Source organism: Corvus hawaiiensis, chromosome 1, assembly GCF_020740725.1.
Source record: "Corvus hawaiiensis isolate bCorHaw1 chromosome 1, bCorHaw1.pri.cur, whole genome shotgun sequence".
In the NCBI taxonomy this organism is placed as follows: Eukaryota; Metazoa; Chordata; class Aves; order Passeriformes; family Corvidae; genus Corvus; species Corvus hawaiiensis.
Window position 1 is genome coordinate 11,687,549 of NC_063213.1, and position 24,542 is coordinate 11,712,090.

At 44.3% G+C, this 24,542-nt stretch overlaps 1 protein-coding gene across 5 annotated transcripts in view; it reads left to right on the top strand.

The window, feature by feature from the left end:
* The first annotated feature begins 10,534 nt into the window (after window positions 1–10,534).
* The window catches only part of LOC125317767 (phosphofructokinase, platelet), a 43,277-nt gene continuing 29,269 nt past the window's right edge, over window positions 10,535–24,542 (top strand). For all 5 annotated transcript variants that reach the window (XM_048288229.1, XM_048287881.1, XM_048288038.1 and 2 more), the window contains exons 1-2: window positions 10,535–10,899; window positions 18,734–18,807. In XM_048288229.1, the coding sequence (XP_048144186.1) occupies window positions 10,815–10,899; window positions 18,734–18,807 (159 nt within the window). In that variant the 5' untranslated portion in view covers window positions 10,535–10,814. The remainder of the gene's footprint in view (window positions 10,900–18,733; window positions 18,808–24,542) is intronic.

Consider the following 24,542-nt stretch of genomic DNA (forward strand, 5'->3'; position numbering starts at 1 on the left):
CTAAAATTCCAGAATTTCTGTAAATCCTTCCACCTCATTTTCTGTTCTTTGCCTGTTTTTAAAAAATATTTAAAAGCTTGAGTATGCAGAACTTACTTTTCTTTATGATTCGGAAGTCTCATGAAAAAGCAACAGCTGAGCAGAAGAGACAGCTCCTCCAAGCACCTCAGACGAACTTGGAAGTGTGGGCTCATGTGTCATAGATGCCAGAGAATCCACACCCAAGAAAGGTCTACCTGTAGAAAACTGTCTCAGTTGGCTGGACACCCATTCATTCAGTTCTAGTATTCATGCAGTAATCTCATTCTCTTTGGGCATAACTTGTTCCTCCCAGCTGAACCTAATTTTAATGGAAAACACTGTGCCAAATGTAGTACTGGATACATCTTGGTACTTCACCCAGGATGTGAACTGTTGTACAGTTTAAATGCAGGACCTGTAATGATGCTGGTGCAGTAAGGGGAGGTGGGTAGCAATCCAAAGTATGTTAAAGGGTCAATCAGGATTTTTTAGGTAGTGGTATGTCTCGGTTTTGAAAGACAGGTGTCTGCTAAGGAAGGCAGAGGCCCCCCTTGAAGTGGCAGATATAACCCCTTTTCCCTCCAAGTTAATCAAGGGCCTTTAGGCAAAGATGTGGGAAATAGGAATAACAGTTCTTTACTCTATATATATATGTATATAACCAGTCAAACAAAACAACAACAACTCTGGCAGTAACAGCAATCACAAACCCAGTGCCAGCCTTCTCGGCTGTCGGGCCCTTTCCCCTCGGGTGCAGTTCCGCTCGCAGCCGGCAGGGGCGCTGGCGGCTCCCGGTGAGCAGGGCAGGTGCGATGGTTCCCCCGCGGCTGCAGGGGGCGCTCCGGAGCGAGCTCGGGGAGCACACGGCACCGGTGCCCCGGGATCCCGGGAAGGGATGGGACAAAGGCTTCACAAACCCCTGGGCAGTTGATCTCGGGCTCTCAGGAACAGGAGGCTGGAACGGCAGGGACGAACGCAAATCCCGGGTGGCAGACGAGATGTATCCAGATGGGAAAAACCCACGGAGGCCCAGGCAGGCAGGGCGAGCAGGGCTACAGCGTAGCGAAAGCTCGAAGCAGCAGCGGGGCAGGACAGCCACAGCTCGGTCTCCAGCAGGGCAGGGAAAGCGGCTTTTGGGGTCCCGGCGTTGCTTCCAGCAGGAAGAAAGAACGGCCAAAAAAGAAAGAAGCAGCAGCTCCTTTCTCTGCAGCTTCTCTCTCCAGACGCTGAGAGCGAACTGCCCCCACACCCAGGTGTAGACAAAGGAGTAGCCAGGCCTGCCCCACTCCCCTTTTTGTCTTTCTTAAGTACAGCTATTTGTCCCCTAGCAACATGCATATGGGAGAAAATTCCTTTAACAGGAAAACCTGAGACTAAACTAAAACCCCAACATTATCCACCTCGAATTTTTTCCCATACTAACATGTTACATGAAACTTAACTTTTTTTAACCATATAAATCTATGCATTACCCAAATTATATACAAATATACATGCTGATACTGATACAAGTACAGAGCCATGGGTAGTTCACCCTAAAACAAGGTCCTCTTGAGGTAAGCATCGGGTCTCTCCATCCTTTTGCATCACTCACCAGGTGCAACCTGGTCCCTGAGCAAAAACAACCCCACGGATGGGTTTGTCTTTGCTCAAGGCAGACTTTACCCAAACAGTTTTTCCAAGCATACCTCTCATGTGCACCACTGGAACCTTATCTCCATCTGTTGTTTGTAGGGGCTCGGATTGGGCAGGGCCTGCTCGGCTGGTGGAGCCTCGAGTGTTAACTAACCAGGTGGCTCTTACTAAATGCATCTCCCAGTTTTTGAAAGTCCCCCCACCCAGTGCCTTCAAGGTGGTTTTAAGCAGTCCATTACACCACTCAACCTTCCCAGCTGCTGGTGCATGGTAAGGGATGTGGTACACCCACTCAATGCCATGTTCTCTAGCCCAGGTGTTTATAAGCCTGTTCTTGAAATGAGTCCCATTGTCAGACTCGATTCTCTCAGGGGTGCCATGCCTCCAAAGGACTTGCTTTTCCAGGCCCAGGATGGTGTTCCGGGCAGTAGCATGAGGCACAGGGTAGGTCTCCAGCCACCCAGTGGTGGCTTCTACCATTGTGAGCACATAGCGCTTGCCTTGGCGGGTTTGAGGCAGTGTGATGTAATCAATCTGCCAGGCCTCCCCATACTTGTATTTGGACCATCGCCCGCCATACCACAGAGGCTTCACCCGCTTGGCCTGCTTGATCGCAGCGCATGTCTCACAGTCATGGATCACCTGGGAGATACTGTCCATGGTTAGATCCACCCCTCGGTCTCGTGCCCACTTATAGGTGGCATCTCTGCCCTGATGACCTGAGGCATCATGGGCCCATCGAGCTAGGAACAGTTCTCCTTTATGTTGCCAATCCAAGTCTATCTGGGACACCTCTATTTTCGCAGCCTGATCTACCTGTTTGTTGTTACGATGTTCTTCATTAGCCCGGCTCTTGGGGATGTGAGCATCTACATGGCGGACCTTCACGGATAGCTTCTCTACCCGAGTGGCAATGTCTTTCCACTCTTCAGCAGCCCAGATTGGTTTTCCTCTACGCTGCCAGTTTGCCTTATTCCACCTTTCCAGCCAACCCCACAGAGCATTGGCTACCATCCATGAATCAGTGTAGAGGTAGAGCTTTGGCCACTTCTCTCTTTCAGCTATGTCTAGAGCTAATTGGACAGCTTTGAGCTCAGCAAATTGGCTCGACCCACCTTCTCCTTCAGTGGCCTGTGCAACTTATCGTGTGGGGCTCCATACAGCGGCTTTCCATTTCCGGCTAGCGCCTACAATTCGGCAGGAACCATCAGTGAAGAGGGCGTATTGTCTTTCACTCTCTGGTAGCTCGTTATATGGTGGGGCTTCTTCGGCACATGTCACCTGCTCCTCTTCTTCTTCAGAAGATAACCCAAAAGTCTCACCTTCTGGCCAGTTTGTAATTATTTCCAAGATCCCAGGGCGACTTGGGTTTCCAATTCGGGCGTGCTGCGTGATGAGGGCAATCCATTTGCTCCAAGTAGCGTCGGTGGCGTGATGCGTGGAGGGAACCTTTCCTTTGAACATCCACCCCAGCACCGGTAGTCGGGGTGCCAGAAGGAGTTGTGCCTCTGTGCCGATTACTTCTGAGGCAGCCTGGACTCCTTCATAAGCTGCCAAGATTTCCTTCTCTGTGGGAGTATAGTTGGCTTCAGATCCTCTGTAGCTTCGGCTCCAGAATCCCAGTGGTCGGCCCCGAGTCTCACCAGGCACCTTCTGCCAGAGGCTCCAGGACAGACCATTGTTCCCGGCTGCAGAGTAGAGCACGTTCTTCACCTCTGGTCCTGTCCTGACTGGGCCAAGGGCTACGGCGTGAGCAATTTCCTGTTTGATCTGGGCGAAGGCTTGCTGCTGTTCAGGGCCCCAGTGGAAATCATTCTTCTTGCGGGTAACCAGGTAGAGAGGACTCACGATCTGGCTGTACTCGGGAATGTGCATCCTCCAGAAACCTATAGCACCTAGGAAAGCTTGTGTTTCCTTCTTGTTGGTCGGCGGAGACATTGCTGTGATCTTATTGATGACCTCAGTGGGAATCTGACGTCGTCCATCTTGCCACTTTACTCCCAGGAACTGGATCTCTCGGGCAGGTCCCTTGACCTTGCTCTTCTTGATGGCAAAACCAGCTTGCAGGAGAATTTGAATTATTCTCTCTCCTTTCTCAAACACTTCGGTTGTGGTGTTCCCCCACACAATGATGTCATCAATGTACTGCAGATGTTCTGGAGCCTCACTCTTTTCTAGTGCAGTCTGGATCAGTCCATGACAGATGGTGGGGCTGTGCTTCCACCCCTGGGGCAGTCGGTTCCAGGTGTACTGCACGCCCCTCCAGGTGAAGGCAAACTGAGGCCTGCACTCTGCTGCCAGAGGAATGGAGAAGAATGCATTGGCAATGTCAATAGTGGCGTACCACTTTGCTGCTTTGGACTCCAGCTCGTACTGGAGCTCCAACATGTCTGGCACGGCAGCGCTCAACGGTGGAGTCACTTCATTCAGGGCACGATAGTCCACAGTCAATCTCCATTCCCCGTCAGACTTGCGCACAGGCCAGATGGGGCTGTTGAAGGGTGAGTGGGTCTTGGTGACCACCCCTTGACTCTCCAGCTCGCGGATCATCTTGTGGATGGGGATCACAGCATCTCGATTTGTCCGATACTGCTGGCGGTGCACTGTCGAGGTGGCAATTGGCACTCGTTGCTCTTCCACTTTCAGGAGCCCAACTGCAGAAGGATTCTCAGATAGTCCAGGCAGGGTGTTCAATTGCCTAATGCCCTCTGCCTCCACAGCAGCAATCCCAAATGCCCACCTGAGTCCTTTTGGGTCTTTGTAGTAGCCATTCCAGAGGAAGTCTATGTCCAGAATACACGGGGCCTCTGGGCCGGTCACAATCGGATGCTTTTGCCACTCCTTCCCAGTCAGGCTCACCTCAGCTTCCAAAAGGGTCAACTGCTGTGATCCCCCGGTCACCCCAGCGATGGATACAGGTTCTGCCCCCACATGTCCCGATGGCATTAAAGTACATTGTGCCCCAGTATCAACCAATGCATCATATTTTTGTGGCTCTGATGTGCCAGGCCATCGGATCCACACCGTCCAGAAAACTCGGTTCTCCCGTGCCTCTTCCTGGCTAGAGGCAGGGCCCCTCTAGCCCTGGTTATCATTCTTTCCCTGGGCGTACATGCTCGAGGTACCTTCAAGGGGATCCGACATATCATCCTCCCTTCTGTAATACCTGGCAGCTCGGTCACGGGAGGCTGAGGCTACCTTCACCTTAGCGGAACCCCCTCGGTTAGTGCCTCCCTCCTTGAGTTCACGCACCCGCGCTGCCAGGGCAGAGGTGGGTTTCCCATCCCACCTTCTCATGTCTTCCCCATGCTCACACAGGAAAAACCACAGCTCAGCTCGTGGGGTGTACCCTCTCTCTCTAGCAGGGGGACGACGGGCTCTGACTTGGGGGCCTGTGACTCGCACTGGTGCCACACTGACCCTCCTCATCTCCTCCCTCATCTCCTCCCTCATCTCCTCCTTCATTTCCTTCCTCATCTCCTTCATCTCCTCTTTGAGGTCCTGGACCACAGCAGAGACATGAGCTTTCAGCGGGCCATTGATCGTGCTGTCATAATGCCTGAGCCTGTTGGCAACAGAGCCCACTGTTTCTCGGGTATTGTCAGCATCAATCGTTGCAATGAAGGTGGTGTATTGCGATGGCCCTAGCCTTGCCAGGTTCCACATCATCTGTCCTGTGCACCTGACCTTATCGGGGTCATTATCATGCTGTCCATCCTTCCCAAAGAGTACCTCTAATATTGCCACCTCTCTTAGCTGTTGGATCCCTTGCTCGAGTGTCTTCCACTGCATTCTATGATGACACTCCTGCATTCTTTCTTTGTGAATGAACCTTTCTCTCACACTCATTAAGAGCCGCTCCCAGAGAGAGAGAGGCCCTGGCTCCCTCACAAATATCTGGTCCACACCTGGGTCCTGGGTCAACGATCCCAGATACCTTGCCTCACCACTATCCAGTTGCACACTTGTGCCCATAAGGTCCCAAACCCGAAGCAGCCAGGTGGTATAAGGCTCACGCCCCCTTCGCACAATGTCGTTTCGCATAGCACGGAGACTGTCGTGCGACAGGGACTCAGTAATGATTTCTGGCTCTGGCTCTCCTGCTGGTTGTGAGGGCCCTGGTTGCCCATCATCATTGACTGGTCGTACTGATTTGGTCTTATACTTCCTCCTTTGCACAGGGGCGACTGCTGCTGGCTGTGGTTGTCCTTGTGGTTCAGCTGAAGCCTGGACGGTTGTAACATCCGTGGGTTCCACTGCTGCACCATCGGACTCACCCTCTTTGGGGCAGGGAGAGGGTTTTTCACTAGCTGAGGAGGTGTATTCCCTTAGCAATTGGCATATCTCCTGGCGCACCTGGCCCATCTCCTGGCACATCTCCTTGCGCACCTGGCCCATCTCCTGGCACATCTCCTTGCGCACCTGACCCATCTCCTGGCATATCCCCTGGCGCACCTGACCCATCTCTTGGCACATCTCCTGCATCCCTTTTGCCAGTACCCCCACCCAGTTTGGGTAGTCCCTTTCTGAGGTGGACTGTTGGGCAGTATCAGTCTGTGGGGCGGGATCTCTAGTGTCTGGGGCTGTGGCAGGCTCTGGCTCTGGGGTAGGATCTCTAGTGTCTGGGGCCGTGTCAGGTTCTGGGGTAGGATCTCTAGTGTCTGGGGCCGTGTCAGGCTCTGGGGCAGGATCAGGCTCTAGGGTAGGAACTCTACTCTCTGGGGCCATGTCAGGTTCTGGGGCAGGATCTCTAGTCTCTGGGGCTGGTGTCTGGGTAGATATCCAAGCCAATCTCAACTTATCCTTGAATGCTAAATAGAGTAGGCCTATCAGCAGCAGATGGTTAGTGTTCAGAGGGAATTTAAACCCTTCGAAAATTGATGGGGTGGGCCCAAAGAACTGGTTGAGGGGTTGGGAGAAAACTTCCCCTGGTGTCATTTCCTCACAGAAGGTACCATTGTTAACATAACCCCAAAAACATGTGCTCAGTGTGTGATAGCTGTTTATCCATGTGCCCACATTCCGGAGGAAGTTAAAAACCCATGAATTCCTCACCTTCTCGACCCATAACGCAAGCTGGATAACAGCAATGGTAGCCTTAGTCAGAGGACCCATATTCAAGTAAGGAGCTGCAAAGGGGAAGAATATAGCCACGGCTACATGCCACCCAAACCAGGGTAAACTAGACCACATAGTGCTGCCTAACAAGGTTCCAATATCCAGCACACAAAATAAAGTTATCGAGGAACTGTTATTCCTTTTTCACCTCTATTTCTTAATGCCCTCAGGCCCCACATTGGGCGCCAAGATCTGTCTCGGTTTTGAAAGACAGGTGTCTGCTAAGGAAGGCAGAGGCCCCCCTTGAAGTGGCAGATATAACCCCTTTTCCCTCCAAGTTAATCAAGGGCCTTTAGGCAAAGATGTGGGAAATAGGAATAACAGTTCTTTACTCTATATATATATGTATATAACCAGTCAAACAAAACAACAACAACTCTGGCAGTAACAGCAATCACAAACCCAGTGCCAGCCTTCTCGGCTGTCAGGCTATTTCCCCTCGGGTGCAGTTCCGCTCGCAGCCGGCAGGGGCGCTGGCGGCTCCCGGTGAGCAGGGCAGGTGCGATGGTTCCCCCGCGGCTGCAGGGGGCGCTCCGGAGCGAGCTCGGGGAGCACGCGGCACCGGTGCCCTGGGATCCCGGGAAGGGATGGGACAAAGGAGCTTCACAAACCCCTGGGCAGTTGATCTCGGGCTCTCAGGAACAGGAGGCTGGAACGGCAGGGACGAACGCAAATCCCGGGTGGCAGACGAGATGTATCCAGATGGGAAAAACCCACGGAGGCCCAGGCAGGCAGGGCGAGCAGGGCTACAGCGTAGCGAAAGCTCGAAGCAGCAGCGGGGCAGGACAGCCACAGCTCGGTCTCTAGCAGGGCAGGGAAAGCGGCTTTTGGGGTCCCGGCGTTGTTTCCAGCAGGAAGAAAGAACGGCCAAAAAAGAAAGAAGCAGCAGCTCCTTTCTCTGCAGCTTCTCTCTCCGGACGCTCAGAGCGAACTGCCCCCACACCCAGGTGTAGACAAAGGAGTAGCCAGGCCTGCCCCACTCCCCTTTTTGTCTTTCTTAAGTACAGCTATTTGTCCCCTAGCAACATGCATATGGGAGAAAATTCCTTTAACAGGAAAACCTGAGACTAAACTAAAACCCCAACATGGTATGATTCAAAGATGGGCAGATAGGCTTGACCTGTATGGCACACAAGGAATGAGAAATGCATGCACCAGTGCACCTGCAATGGTCAGTATCAGAGAACAGTCAAACCCACCTGTCCTCTCCCTATTCCATGTAAACTGGTTTCATTTAGTATTACAGTAACAGGACAATTATAGCACCTAATGTGGTGTGCAAATGACCTGCTGAGGCTTTACTCAGGTATGAAGTTTCTGTTTATCAGTTTGCATATCTCAAAAGAGCCTATTTTCTTAGTGCCAGTATGATTTATACTTGTGTACCTAGCTACATTAACTATATCCCACAAGGCTAACACTGCTTTCCCCAGCAATCTTCAACACTTAAGCCAGGCAGTCACTCACTTCTGTTATGATTACAGGCAATTGTATTGCTGGAAGATATTTAAGTATATCAAGATAGCCTCAGAAACACACAGTTCCACATCCTTTCCTCTCCTCCCACCTCTAAAAACCTGACACAGCCAAAACAAAATTCTTCCCCAACAGCTCTGCTGAAGAACATGGAGTAGCTATAATAAATGATGAAAACAGTGAAATCATTGGTAGATTCCTAGTTACACAAGGGTGAAAAAATACATCACTTATAAGTTTATGTTGTACCACAGAGCAATTGAAGAAAAAAATACTTTTGGAAAATAGGAGCTCCTTAGCATTGAGGTTGTATTTGGAAGCAAGAGGGACAAGTCTACTTCCAGACAAAGTGTGAATGCTTTAGCTACAGGGAATAGCCAATTTTTAAAAATGGCTGCACCAAACCAAACATAACCAACAAGTTGTTGTCTTCCTCAAAGCACTCCTGAAATGACAATGGTCCATGATCTTAAAGTAGTCATAATAGTTTCTGTAAGTAAAAGATCTTCCTGATTTAACAGGTTTTGAATCAAGCCCCAAATCACTCACAGACCTTAATTTAGCTTTTGCAGTTATTCTCCAAGAAACTAATGTGACTTAAACTCGAACCAGAACCCTTTGAACACAGTTTGACTTTATAGATGCTTACATACGTCTATAACAGAAGTTCAAGTTCATTATAATCTATGACTCAGAGCTCTCCTCAGATTCTAGAAAGAATATAGTAAATTCCCAGCAGAGTCATAAATGTTCATGGCATGCAATCTATTTGTCAATGGATCTTTTTTGTTGTCAAATCATACTCAGTCTCAGTGTATATTTGCAAATGTGAACTGCCCCTATGCTAGGTATAAATACCCATTTTCAGCTATGCCTTCAAACATTTATCTGTGAGTAATTTTGACTACTCAAATGACTGTACTTCCACATGTCTGTGTGAAAGCTGACAGGATGAGCACGTGTATTTTTATGATGTAAGTTGTCTGTGATGTGATGAAGATGTTGAGTAAAACCAGTAATTAATACAGCAATTAAAATATAAAACTGGAGTCAGCATTTTGATGCTGTTCCTGACTCTCTCCCTGACTTGCTTTATTACTTTGTGTAACCTGGCCTGATTCTGCAAATACTTTTACTTATGCAAAGTACCACAAACAACTGTATACAGGGTAATACAGCTTTATTTGCTTAAATTACCAAAACCTGGCGTTTTAACTGTTTTTGTGACTACACACACTGCTAAGATCAACAGAATTATTTGCCAGCGTGGTGTTACAATACAGGGAGTTTATGAGCGTACTTAAATAGTAACACTTAGTACTAACCACTCTCCAAGCAAAAGCATCACTGCATAACAGGAGAACAAAAAGAAAGGCACAAAGACTGCGATTGCTACCTACAGCAATTCCTCCCCACCGCTTTGCTTCTGTTGCTCTCTTTGACTCAAACTCTGTCTCTAAGCCATTAATACTCACTGAAGCAACTTCCTCTTCCTACCGGCGCCTGAACACCCACTGCGGTGCTGAGATGCCTCAGCGGGAAGACACACCTGAGGAAGGATGAGAGGCAAGCACAGAAAGAACAGAGCTCGGGGCCTCTGGGTTTCCCTGCCCACCCCCGTGACACGGACCCTGCCAGACGGCGGCAGGAGCGACTGTCCGTCTGTTCTGCATTCCCAGCGGGAGCCGCGCTCTCCGCTCCCTGCCGGAGCCTTCCGAGCAGCCGCTGGGCAGGCCAGCGAGGCCGAGCCTCCCCGAAGGCATCGGGCTGCGAGGAACCGACACGCTGGAGGCGGATTCCCCAGTCGAACCTCCGGCAGAGCCGTACGGGCGCCGGGAAGCCGCCGGAGAGCCCCCGCTGAAGGGGCTACCCAGGGGAGCCGCAGGCGCGACGGAGACACGCGGCGTTCCTCAGAAGCTAGTGCGGGGAGGATGAGCCAGCTCTAGCCGACACAACTCCCTCCCCCGCGCCGCCGCCGTGCCAAGGCGCCAGCCATGTTCCCGCATCGCCCCCACCTCAGCCGCCAAGAGAAAGAGAGGGGGAAGGGGGAAGGAAGGCCGGGAGGCGGCGCCGGGACTCCCGCCCCGCTGGGGCCGCGCCACCGCCCCCTCCCACCCGCCCGCGCCCTGCGAGCGCCCCCGCCCCGCCCCGCCCGCCGCGCTCGCGCCGCCACTCGGCCGCTCATTGGCCGCGCCGCCCGCCCGTCAGCGCCGCTCCCGCGGGGCTGGCGGGGGCGGGGCCGCGCCGCGCTGTCAGCGGCGCGCGAGGAGGGCGCGGCGGCGGGGCAGAGCGGGGGGTGGTGGGGTGACGGGAGCGCGGGCGCTGCTGCTCTTGCTCGCTTTTTTTTTTTTTTTCCCGGGCTTTTTCACACAGTCGCCCCCTCCCCTCAGGTTTTCTGCAGAGATTTACTTGTCGGTAATCACACACTTACAGCGGGCTGCTCGCGCTCTTTTCCCGCAGAGGCCGAACGCTCGGTCCAGCGGAGCGGGGGCAGACCCCCGCGGCCAGGGGCTCCCTCAGCGACAGCGCTCCGCCTCGCCCGCCGGTGCGGCTCCTGCAGCGCCATGGATCACCAGCCCAAGTTCTTCGAGAACCTCTCGGGCGCCGGGAAGGCCATCGGGGTGCTGACCAGCGGTGGCGATGCCCAAGGTAGCGGCTCATGCCGTTCACTCCGGGAGCACGGGGAAGACGAGGGGAAGGAGAACGCGGGGGACTTGCGGGCACGGTGGGGAGTGGGGCAGCAGCAGGAGAGGACGAGGAGCCCCTCGAGGGTGGTGTGAGGGGCAAGAAGGAAGGGCCTCCCCGGCTGGCAGGGCGCCCATGCGGGAGGCCGGGGGAGCAGCGTGGGCTGCCCCAGGGCTGGTGTCGGGAAGCCACGGTGCGGCACATGGAGGGAGTGGAGAGAGGGCTCTGGAAGCGGGACACAGGGGATTGCAGCGGTGCTCGGCTTCCTCTTTCCGTGCTGGCCTTCGACCCGGTTTTCTTACTAAGCACATTTAAAAGATAAATAATTTTTGCATGGCCTGGGCACCTGAGGTTCAAACATCACCTCACACCTTCCTCCCTCCCTTCTTCGCCACGTTTCCTCTGACCCAGGCTGGGCAAGGGAGAGAGTAGAAACGCTGCAGTAACTTTTACTACCAAGATGTCTCGTTCTCTGGAGAGATGGTGGGGAGAGGAGGGTGAGGAGGGATGGCTGATGCGAGCGGGGGAGGAGGAGGTCGTGCCGCCCTGCACGGCGGGTGGGAGGCTTGGCTGCGCTGCTGGGGCTCTGCCAGCCCTCGCCTCATCTGCTTTTCACTTCGTTTTGGCACCAGGGACACGTTTATGTTCTTACCCGTGGTTTAGAACGCTCAGATGATGGTTTACTCTTCCCCCCGTAGGAGTATGTTAGAAACGTGTCTCACCTTCTTAAATCTCTTCAGTGTAGAGGAACTCGTGGCTACTACAGGACGGGGCGAACAAAAGACTTACAGACATTAAGAGGGAAGGGAAAGAAAAGAACCTTGATCACAATATACGTAGTCAAGAATCCTTTTTTTTTGTACACTTTAGTTTCCCCTTTCCTACCAGAAAATCATGATGGGTCCTTTACAACTCGGCATATTCTGTGATTCTGTGCTAATAGTTTGAAGTTTCAGTTAATTAAGATTTCAAACGCGGAATGTACCGTGCAGTTCGAGAGGACTCTTGTTCTGCTTATACCAGGAGAGTTGTTCAGTGATACTTGCTGTTAGCAGCTTCCCTTAATTTACGGTTATTTTATTTTATTTTTTTTTTCCGGGAGTGTCTCGAGAGTACTTTACTTAAAGAAGAAGCGGCAGTCATTCGCGTTTGTGAAGAGAATGGGGGGTGGGAGCCTCTCACTTCCTTTCTGCGTGTTCTCGGTGGTTCAGGGACCAGTCTCTCCCCACATTTTGCCCGGGGAGGTGCCGGGACCAGTCCGCGGCCGGGCAGCCTCCCCTCTCATCTTGCCCTGGCTTCCCCGCGCGTCCATGCGGTGGTAGCTAGCATGGACCGGTGTCTCCACGCTCCCTGCCTCCCTCCCTCCGCCGGTGTGTACGTGATCCGCTGCGAGTCGCTGCAGATTCCGCCTCTTTGCGTCATCTGGGCTGGGAGAAGCATCCTCCCTCCCCCTGCCCGCAGGAATAACGGGGAGCCCCCGGGTTTACTTAGGATTATCCGAAACTCTAATCGGGATGAAAGGGATTTGTTACCATCGAGGAGGAGAATGTTGCAGTTCTAGAGAAAAAAATCGATGCGTTTAAATGGCTTCTCTTTTGCCCCTCGGTGGGGCTACACTTTGTTCAAGTTTTATCCACAGTTTGCCGTCAGTGACATCAATTCCACTGCTAAATGATTCTAGGAGGAACTGGGAATCAGAGCATCTCTGTCTCAATGGTCTGGTGGCCAAATCACCATTTTAATTTAAAACTGTGGCAGGGTACTGCCTGAAGCAGCCGTAGCTTCTTGTCATGGTTCAGCAAGAGGTTGAGCCCTGCAACTTGCTTCCGCGTGGCTGGAGATTATATAATGCAGCAGCAGATGCATCTCCTTTTATAAATTATTAATCTGCACTTGCCACTATGTGAATTAAGGCATTTAAAGGACTTGCAGAATCCAGGTAACATCTAGACTTTACATCTGGCAGATTGCCACTGAAGAATGGAGGATTCCAAAGTAACAGCCTGTGAAAGTTGCTGTCTAAGGAGTGGGGTTGTCACAAAGACCAAAAAAAGTAAACTGGATGCCTTCCAAGCTGTTTCATTGGCAGCATTATCGTCCTAACTTTGAAGAATAGGAAAATAAACCCCCCCAGCATTTTAGAACTTGATCATTTCACCTGAATCACACAACAGTGTGTGACCATAACCGCTTACTATCTTGGTAACAGCAGAGAGGAGTAAAATATGCAACCTCAAATCAATTTGAAGGTTAGGAGTTAAAGAAGGGACAGAATGAGTCATGCCCTGTCAAGGTCATTTGCCCTCTGTAGGACAGGGTGCAAACGTGTGAGAGGAGTGAAGTCATGAAGTACACGCAGAAGGAAATATGCTGCTGTTACTGCTATTTGAAAATAATTTGTTAAAGCAAAGTGTAGGTGAGGCAAAGCTACTAACTCGGAAGTAGGCAAAAAAATTGTAGTATTAGGAAAAGAGTTCCAGTCTTATGTTTCATTTTGTTTTAGATTTGTTAGAAACTAAAAGTTTTCAGAGTATCTGTAATCCAAACTAAACTCACAAACAACTGAGTAGTAAAAATACCTGTTAAACACAAAATCTTAATAGGTTCCAGGATTTAGATTGGACTGTGAATCTGAGCATAGAATAAAATATACATGAAATTATTTTAAAGTGAAATGACTGCCTTTGCTGTTATTGTACTTTTTAATAATTTAAAAGTAGCATTATGTAAATTACACAAGGCTTTCTATTTATAGGGCATGTTTTCAGTTACTTCCTCACATTGGTGCTACTTCCTTGAAAGTTTTCTTTTTCTACCTGTAGAATTTTAAAGACTGTAGAATGTATATGTGTCATACTGGAACTATTATGGTTTACTCACCATTATTTTGTTTGGTGGAGTTAAAGAATTTATCAGTGATCTGTTTCACAGGAAAAGAGATCTGTATTTAGTACACTTAATAGGTATAAGTGCTAAACTTGACAGTGTATCACTTTAGCTAGCCAGCTGTTAAAGTGTGAACCAGAAATGTACTTTCCACCGTAATTACAAGAACCTTGAGAAGCAAAAGAAGTTCTGACAGCCAATTCTCAATATTTATGGGTTGGTTCAGTTTCTGGACTATTTCTAAATTGTACTGATTGCAGCTCAGGAAGGCGGTTTAATAAATGGGATTTAATAGGTTATGCTTCTCACTTTGTGGGATTCTCTGGCCATGGTCTGCTTCAGGTCATGAAGTACACTGGTTGAATTTTCTGTGGGTTGCCAGTGGCTGCTAGAGACAATTTTGGCCACCGTAGGTCACTGGAGTTCACACAGCCTCCAAACAGCCTATTCCGGGACTGTGGTAGGTACGGCTCTGCAGCAGGAAGAGTCATCGGAAAGCCGTGGACAGAAGGTGATTGTGCACTCTTGGGGAAGGATGCATTTGTGGCTGTGGAGTCGCTGCCCAGCCAACTGACTCAAGATCATTGTCTTTGAGTAGGACCATGTTGTTTTTGAGGTAAACTCAAAGATTTGGTGTTGTGGAGGACAGCGTAAGTAAGGGATGTAATGGTCAGGAATATCATAGCCCATCCTGCTGAAGTAAGGAGCTACATGTCTCTACGTTTGAAGCATTCCAGGTTTCCCAAAGTTCTATTAGTTTAAGGCTTATTTAGTGCTGTAGATATAGAACTCTTGTCCTGGTGACGTAGATTGGAAGAAGAAGTCTTGGCACTGAACAAATGAAAAAGCTCAACTCCTTCAGCAAATACTGGATTTAAAAACAGCTTAAAAAGAACCCTAAAGAAGCCTTTTGGATTCCAGAATTTTGAAATACTACAGACCATGACTGTAGAAACAAAGATTTACATGTTTCTGCTCTTGAAGTATTACAAGCTGGGAAACATCGTAGGATGTATTAAATATAGTAGTGCAAATGTACTGACCTTGTCATGGTGGCAAAATTTCTTTTTCTGCCATAAACTTCTGAACTAATACAGTGAAATAGATAATTATTATTTTTTTTAAAGTCACAGACAAACTAAAACAACCCACACTCTTCTTATGTCATCCAAATTAGAGTTTATTTGTTAACACTTATGTAGTTTGAACATAGTCTCAAGGAATTTTTGAATTCTAGCCCCCCCCAAAAAGCACCTTTTCCAGCTAAGACTAGTGCATGCAAATAGACGTATATGAAATACACATCTATGTGTCTATAGATACAATAAGTACTATTTGCATGTAAAATTAAGAAATGTAGTTATTAATGGGTGAGTGAAACTATTTTAATGCATTTTGTATTTTTGAGAAGCTGCTTCTATAATTAGTTGTTTCACTGATTGAAACTGATCTCTAAGATATTTATTTTAATTTTTAAGAAGGAAGTACGTTTTTCATCTAGATGTTATGCTATTGTATATATTTTTGCAGTAGAATGTTCTGATCTAATACACTGTTAATGTTCAGGAAAATTGTGTAATGTTTTCTTCAGGTATCTAGAATAATTATTGTGATTATATAAAATAAAATCTGTAACGTAATAAAAAGTAAATGGAACAAACCCAAGTTATTTTTTCAATTATTTGCTCAGTTCTTGTATTTGACTGCTTCTCTTTCAATGATTATATGCTCTTACTGGCATAACCATTTACATATTTGAGTAAAGTCTTCCTAAGGTAATGTTTAGACATTTTCCGTAGTGATTTTTGCTATAAAGTCTTTTAAGTCTGAATCTTTGTTCAGGGTAGCACTGAAACATATGTGCTAAGTCATTAAGCCTGTGTTAAAGCCAATGTTTGTCTTTAAAATTGGTGGTACTTAAGCATTTCTTGATGCTTGTCCAAGATGCATCGTTTTGATTTTGCTTTTGAATGGTTTATATTACAGTTATGTATTTAAAGGCATGACTAGCTGACTAAAGCAAGGCAAACTTGGCTTAAACACAAACTCTTGTAGAATCTCCTCTGTTGTAGTGGTACGTATGTATGTGGATCAGGATGTAGGCACGAGAGAGGGATGCTCTTTTGGAGGCAGGGAGTGCCTCTGAAATAATTTAAAGATTTCTGCAGTACTGTTTGTAGCCCTGTTATGAAAACCAACTGCTCCTTTTAAGGACAGTTGAATAGACATCAACAAGTTGATAAATCATCAACTTTTAAATTTAATTCAAATGTTATGTAAAGCTGTGTAAGTAGTTGCATCTTTGCTGAGTCCAAAAGTGCAAAATAAATCTTTCCCTCTTTCCAAGGCTTTAATGCAAAAGCAAGTAGTAATTCAGGAAGATCTTAAGTAATTCTTATATTATTTAAAAAAAAAAATACTGGTTTTTGCTTGTGGCTTTCTTTTGAAGCTGCTATTCTAATCCTATATGTTTATCAAACTGCATTTATTATTCAGGACTAAATCCATGGTTAACCTGATAAATCTCTTTTGAAGTAATATGCATGAGTAATAACATTTCATAGATATTATGGTCATTCACAAATGCTGTTGTAAGACTCCACAAATAATGAAATTTTATTAGACAGTCCTACAGAAGCTTCACGAATTTTTATGTATTTTTTCTTGAATTACTGCAATTTAGACAGCCAAATTGTAGAAGTCTAAAGCTGCAATGTGTTAACTGTATTTTGTAGGTGTCAAATTCTAACATGACTTACATTTCAGAAGGGCTGAGGAATAAGCCAGGAGCCTGCCAGTAGACAGCCAAGTCTTTTTTCTGTGTAAGGAAATAAAATACACGACATGAAGTAACAAAAAAAATGTATGTTACATAAACTTAAAAAGCTGCAGTGGTGGTACTGGGAAGATGCTTTCTGTCTGTAATCGTTTTTTTTCCTTGGCTTTTGTCCTTTCATGGAGCAGGCAAATTGTGAATTTTTACCTATTTTTCATGCAAGAAACATGGAAACTGGAAGGTACTCATTAAGAAAGTAGGTGGCTGTATTAAGAATATATATACATGTATATATAAACTTTCCACAAACAAACCAAACCAAACAACAGCAACCCCCATCCCCAAAAAAAAAATCAAAACCAAAAGCCAAAACAGAACTGCCAGAAAACCTCCCTACCAAGCAACAACAACAAAAAAGCCTCCCACACAACATGTGCTTTAATAGAAGCAAGCTGTGGGCTTTGGTGAAAGGAGTACCTTGTGCTAAGTCTTCCTGTTTGTGGAAAATGGCAGTGCTGTGATGAGCTGTCAGTTTGGTAAATTTAAAGGTCTTTGTCTCTCAGGGGTGTTAATTTTGTTACGAAAACTGTTTCACTGAGGAGATAACTTCACTCTGTTTAATCTGAGATTTAGCATGCTAACTTATTTTCAGTACAGGCTGTGAGATGAGATTCTCTGTTTTTCTTTGACATCATCCAGTTCTTTGTCTAAAGCTGTGCTTTCAGCTGTCTTGGCATTTGGGAACTTTTTCCAGCTATGCCGCAAGGCTGACGCTGGCTGGAAGAATTCTTGCTACAATTTCCTAAAGAAGAATTTATGTGAAAACACTGTTATTTGTGATTTTTATCTTAAGTGACTTCTACACAAACAGCAAAAGCAACTTTTTGATTTTGGCAAACTTAATTTTTTTGTTTAACCTTGAGCAACTTCACGGACTTCCTGATGTGTTCATAAGTAATGAATCTTAGAGAAAATCTCAGCTTCATTCTTTAGACAGGTTGACTTTTACAGCTCAGTATTTTTTCCAATAATGGTATATACTGCAGGATGAGATCTTTGTGGCTTGCTGTGTTGTTTATCTATTCTAGTTATCAATGTTTTATATCTTCAGAGAGGTGAACACTTAACACCTGTGTCAAGCATCAGAGCTTACCTACTACCTGGCTATTTTGATATTAAATGCATCTGATTTGGAGAATTGTTGCCTAGTACTTTGGATTGTCATCCTTATTGCATCCCTTTTCTGCTAATGTGCCAAGACTATCAGTGTAGCTTAGCTACTTCTCTCTTCGTGCTTTGCATAATCTCTTATGTCTGTTTTAGTGGTATGGAAACAATTAGTTGATTAGTTTTGAAAAGTTCCTGAATAATGGGTAAGGTAATGCGGTATCTGAAAGGATGGGTTATAACAGAAATTCATTTGACCTGTGTAGAGGGACCAGTGGAACTTCCACTGTTGCTCAGGAGATTGAGTGTTTGACCATGGGACTTAAATGGAAGATTTTATGGGAGTATAATTTGTCAGATGTCTGTGAGCAGGGAATTCCAATTGGAGCTTGCGTATTAGGGACCAAAGTGGTGGTCAGACGCCTTTTGGTCAAATGAGTCCATGTAGCATTTTTTTGTTAATTTACTGCTACTTCTGTCCTTTTAAATGAGCATCTGTCCAGGTCAGCTTTGGCTCTGCTCCCCACAAAATACTGTATATATGCCTGTGTTATTTTGGAAATCCCATAAAAATTGTTCAAATATAATTTCTCATTTGAAGAAGCTAAATTTTAACTTGTTGAACGTTTTGCATTTCAGACTGAAAACTAACCATTATTGCAAAATTAATTTACTTTCTTGTTCCGTAGCTGTAACTTTTACAATGCTGTTTTGCAGTCAGCAGCAATTTAATCTCTGATTAACACACACACTGGCATTCACATAATTATTGTACAAAGAATAGTTCTGAACCCTTCATGCTCATGGGCTGCTTGCACTGTCATTAAGCAAATTTCTGTTTTAATAGATGCTGGTCATTGTCTTTCTTAGGAATGAATTAATGTTCGCTTTATTTTCAAGACAACGAATACTTCTAGTATACAAAAAATGCTGGATGACTATAACTGTGATTTTGCTTTTTCTTCCCAGGTATGAATGCTGCTGTGCGCGCAGTAGTACGCATGGGAATCTATGTAAATGCCAAAGTCTATTTTATTTATGAGGTTAGTTTTTGTTTCATTCATTCTGTATTTTTTCTTCTGACTAAACTTGAGTTTTTTTGGAAACACCATGGAGAGTAAATAGTATAAATTAAAAAAATGTTTAGGTGCCATTCCTTTTCATTGTGTTTTATTTAGTACTTTATATTTTTATGGAAATCTACTTTTCACAAGGTGTATTCTAAAACGATGTAATTTAATTGTAATTTCTTAAATATATGGAATTCCTTATGTGCCATCAAAGACTTGAAAACAGAGAAAAACAGAGGTGGTTGTCACCCTGCAGTGAGCTACATATCTGTGCACTTGTTGGATGTTTGGCCCCATTTATTGTACTTCATAAATGTTTTCCTATACTGATGCTTAATCCTTTGACTCCCCCCACTCCATTTTCCTAGATTATGATAGGATGTGTCCTCACCGTCATTTCACAGATAGCACAGCTTTGTTTTGATCAAGAGTACTGTGACACTGGTGCCATCTTTCCTGGCTTTTAGGCAGAAAGTTGTAACTGAAGAGACAACCAACTAACAAAAAGAAGCCACATCAAAAACCTGACCATCACTGGTCTGTCCAGACATCATGATTTTGTGGTTGAAGCTTGTAACTGTATGTGCAGAAAGATTGTAAATTTCTGTAACAACTATGTGATAAGAAATAAACATGGGACAAGTTTAATGTCAATGCCAAGGTGATGCTCCATGTGTTTTGTCTTCCTGGAAGACTGTTGGAGTTAGACTTCCTTATAAAGGACGCTTTCAGTTTTTATACAATTTGCAGATTAAACAATAAAGTAAATATATTGATACTGTTCCCGCTGGAATTCCTGTACAGCTCGTTAGTAGTTTGAGATTATTACAAATCATAATAAAAAGTCAATATGGGGGAAAGCGTGGTAGGTACCCAGTAAAATGTAACTTTAATATAAAAATATGAAGTACTAGAATTCATAGAAGTGCTCAGAAAATAATTTTGTTTTACTTCTGTGCATGGCAAATACACAATTTATCTTTAAAAAGTTGCTGTTTATCCTTTCTGTAGCTCATTTACTAATGAGATGCAAAGTATATTGAAATGCAAATAAGCAGAGGACTGTGCTCCAAAATTCTTTCCTACTACAGTGGTACAGCAAGTTGCTCTGAATACTTAGTGTGTGCTAATTACATGGCCAATCTCTGGAATTCCTTCAGTGTTCAGCTGCTTTGCAGGCTTGCTGAAATGGGTCAGATACTTCTGTGGAAGTAAGGAGGCGGTTTTGGCCATCTTCAAGGCCAGCACTTGGATTTTAATTTATTTTTTAATTAGCTTTAAGTCAAGAATGGCCATCTTTTATCACCTTTTAGAAATACTTGTTATCACAGAGTGATAAATTTCAAGAGAAATTTGAATACTTGTTTTTTCTGAACTTAAATAGTGCTATTTTGCTATCATGTTCCCGTGTTAACTGGTAGAGTTGGCTAGTGTGAAGTCACAGATACTTCTGAATGGAAAGTGATTGTAAAAAACAAGTCAATGTTGGGAATTTTGAGTTTCCCTTAGATATTGTCCTTCTGTCTTCAGTGTAACAATAGGGTCTGGGAGGAAATGCACATTTCACTCTTAAGTATGGGCTCTGAAAAAGATTATTTACTTCTAGATTAGTCCATTCAGTTCTATGTTTCATAAAGTACCGAATGCTAAGCTTTGTTCTTCTCTGACTTGTAATTGAAGTATGAAGTCAGTTTTCTTTCACAATGCCTACAAGTATTTCAGAGAAACAGGGTTGCAAACATAGAAATGAAATGGCTGCTTAATTTTACCCTTTTGAAATGGGAAATAGATGAAGGTGACAAGGTAAAAATCTTGTGAGACTTGTCACTAATGTTCCCTGTTATAAGCCTTTGCATGATATCTAAAGAGGAGATATATTTTTCGGTATACTTTAGGTTATTTAATGCTTTTAATAAGGTGTTTCTTCTGAATTACAGTTTACTGAATGCCGACTTGAGTGTGTTAAGCACAGAGAGTCGTGTATCTTCAGCCTATCTTTTGAGCAGACATTTTAACACGTAGGTCAGGGTAAAGTGATACCTGTATTGAAGCTTCTCTGAAAAAGTGAAGGAAAAGCCTGAAGTGACAATATCCAAAAGAGGAAAAAAAGTTTTCTTATTTGGATCCAAAAATTGAGTTAAAGGTCTCAGCCTTTTCAAGCGGACTTTGCTGTAATCGTCATAAGCTCTGTTTCTCCTGTAGCTGTGTCTGTCATAGGAACTTTTTTTGCACTGCAAAACCATCTGTCTTCTACAGCTGTGGCCAGCACTAGTTCTGTATTCTAAGTAAAACAGTAACTCTGTTTTCCTAACTCCATTTTTCTTCATTTTGTTATGAGAGATTACTGAGATAAATAAAAATTAATAATGAATTAGAGCTAAGTCATTTTCTAGCCTTTTTAAAGTTGGTTTTATGAAAGCCCAAAGAAAGAAACAGTTGCACACTGGAATTCATGGGCTGTTTTAACTTCAAGTCACAAAAGGGAAGAAAAAGTAAATTCATGAGAAGATGAAAAACTGGAAGATAATTTATATAAAAGCTATAATTTTTTATATCTTTTTTATAGTTCATATAAAACCTGTGAATTTATAGCTATAAAATAAAAAAACCCCTTGTGTATCTTAATTCATTGAAGTTAGCACATTTCAAAATTTTGCTATTTATTTCAAATCTATACAGTTGCCCTAGTTTCACAGTTTCATATTTTATAGTATTTTATTTTAGTCTGTAGTTACCCATCTTGACTATCATCATATTATTCTTCAAATCTTCTCCAGTCTGAATCAAAATTTGAATTAACTGTGGATTAATTTCAGTCATGGTATGAAAATCTAGGAGCTGAAAGTATGTGTAGAGTACCAGGCTGCTTTAGGGGGCTTGTTGAATTTTTTTTCACTAATCAAAAGCTATTAAAGTCAGGCTGATTTTTGTTTTGTCTTGTTTTTTCTTTCAAATTGAGAATGGGAAGAAAAAGTGATGCCTCTCATTTATGGCAACTCATTTTAGGTACTTGAGGTCTTAAATATTTATACAAATAACCTGCCCTTTTTCCGGGATTGAAGCACGTAGTTCCCGCTGGCTGCGCACTCTTGCTACTAAGCTATGGAACTTTCAGTTTCATCATCTTGATTAAGAGTCTTTTTGTCAAGAGGCCAGCATTGGGAGTGCAGTGCTACTGCAGTCATGGATTTGAAGTGAAAACTTCACGTCTCTTCCGTGGTGGTTTGTGCACTCAGTGACAATAGTATTTTATGTTGTTGAGCAATGGCTAAGAATTCTCAGTAAGTAAATTCACATAACTGTTAAAGCCCCAAGTGTCTCGCATGTAACACGTCAGAAGATGGCTTGTTCTTTTTTGAAAGCTTTTGCCTTCAGAGTTCAGACTGGAAGCCACATTTGCTCCTGCCACTCTCTCCTGGAGTTGCAGTGTCTGTGAATGTACCCTGTGAAAATTGGACTCTTAGAGATTTCTTCTTGTTCTTTGAATATTTAGATTTTGGGTACATGAAGGACTAAACATAAAATGGAGCTGATCTTCACAAACTGTGCTTGATGTATTTTTGACAGTTCATTTTTTCCATTCTTGCCCCATAGTTTTAGTATCTCAGTACCCAAGCTCCTGTATTTTTAGGATCTAAGTAAGATTTACTTTTTTAATGTAAATTGACAGATTCCTACCCTCATATTAAGGTCTGGAGTCACATCTGCTGGTGATTTTTGGTAACCATACATCTGGAACAGTGGTGAACCTTCAAGCATATTATCCAGTCCTCATCAGTGCTTATGTAACTAAAACAATAAATGGAAATCATGATCATTATTAATACTTCAATTGTAATTAGTAATTCATTTTTTTCCCCAGTAGCTTTTCTAGAAAGCTGTTTTAATTCTGTATTGTATATCTCTTAATGGTATGGAAAACAATGTGTCAGTTCTAGCTACCTTATTCAGAGGTAACTTACAGATACCCGGCAAACTGAATTACAAAAAGCTTATGTAACAGTTCAAACAGATGATGATTCCAAAAGTTCCCTGTCCTACCTTGTAGTGGGAGGAATTGTTAACACATGCCCAGTTCTCACTTGGCGCAGATATGGACTCCTGACCAAAATGCATGAATTCTTTCTATTTCAAAGAAGCATGGTGCACGAATGGGTCATAGCTCATCCTTAGCTTAGCTATGATGTTTCTCAAGTCTTACAGACAACTTGAACTACTATTTTATCTCTCTGCTTTTTTCTGTGTTTTAGATTTGTTAATCTGCAAATTGGGAATGTTAATCTATTAGTTTTATTTATGTATGTATTTCCTGTATGTAATATTGTATATATTTTTGTCAGCTTGCAGTGCAGATTATTGTAGTCTCTGTTAAAAACTGAATTAAGATGCAACATTACACTACACTTTCAGGATTTATTACCAGTGGATCTCTTGAGTTATTGTAGTTGTCAATAGAAATACTGATAGGAAAAGCTTTCACTCCATTGCTGAATGATAAAAGGAACATAGAATTCTATGCTTTAAAAAAAACCAAACCAACAAAGCTGTGATGAGTGAACTTAGTAATTTATTAGCCATCATCAAGCTGTAACGTTTCTGTCTGAACATCTTTGCTCTTTATCTGAGGGAGATTTTTTTTTTTTTGAGTTGATAGGTAGATTAAGCATTATTCCTTTTCCACCTTGCTCTGATTTTGAAAAAATTGTGTACGTAATGGCTTACCTCTTCAAGTCTTTGTGTGTATACATTAGCATACAAAGAGTATGTCCTATATGTAGGGACCCATAAGAGAGCTGGGGAGATATCACTACAGTTCCTGGTAAACTAGGACAAGGAGTAATGGGGTCAAACTGAAAGAGTGGAAATGTAGGTTAGATGTATGGAGGAAATTCTTTACTGTGAGAGTGGTGAGTCACTGGAACAGGTTTTCCAGAGAAGATGTGGATGCCCCAACCCTGGCAGTGTTCAGGCCAGGCTGGATAGGGCATTGAGCACCTTGGTCTAGTGGGAGTTGTCCCTGCTGATGGCTGGGGAATTGGAAGTTGATGATCTTTAAGTCCCTTTGAACCCACACCATTCTATGTGTATACATTAGACACATGTCAAAGTTATCTGGAGAGTGTACGAATATTGAAAAGGTCTATTGGATGGCAGAAATTAGAGATATAGGTAGTTCTCCATCTGGATGTTTTTGCTATTGCTTGACCATATAATATGTAAATTAATCAGTCAAGTCTCACTGAGCAGAAACTTTCATGCTTTCACCTTGGAATCTGCACTGGAATCCTAAAAAGCCTAATTGAGTAACTTACACTTTTGTTTTGTCCAGGTTATTTTACATTCTTAGTTTCTCATGCTGGTGAGGACTCAAAGTTTGACATAAAAAGCTATATATATTATATATGAATACTAAGCCGCTTTAGGCTTAGTGTGTTTCCAAGTTACTGCTTACTGAGTAAATTCTGCATATACTCTGAATCATGCCAAATTAAATTTCTTCAGTTTGTAATGTAAGTTTTGCTGTTTTCTGAACTCCCTTCTTTTTCTTGTTCCTGACTTACTATTGAAAACCCTGAAACTAATATATAGTCTTGCAAAAGCTGCCCAGATAAAAAATGGTAACTAATTGTTCCTTAGCAATATGTACGCATAATCTAAAAACGGAGACATAAACATAGTCATGGTTATTTTATTCTGGTTTCTCTGTC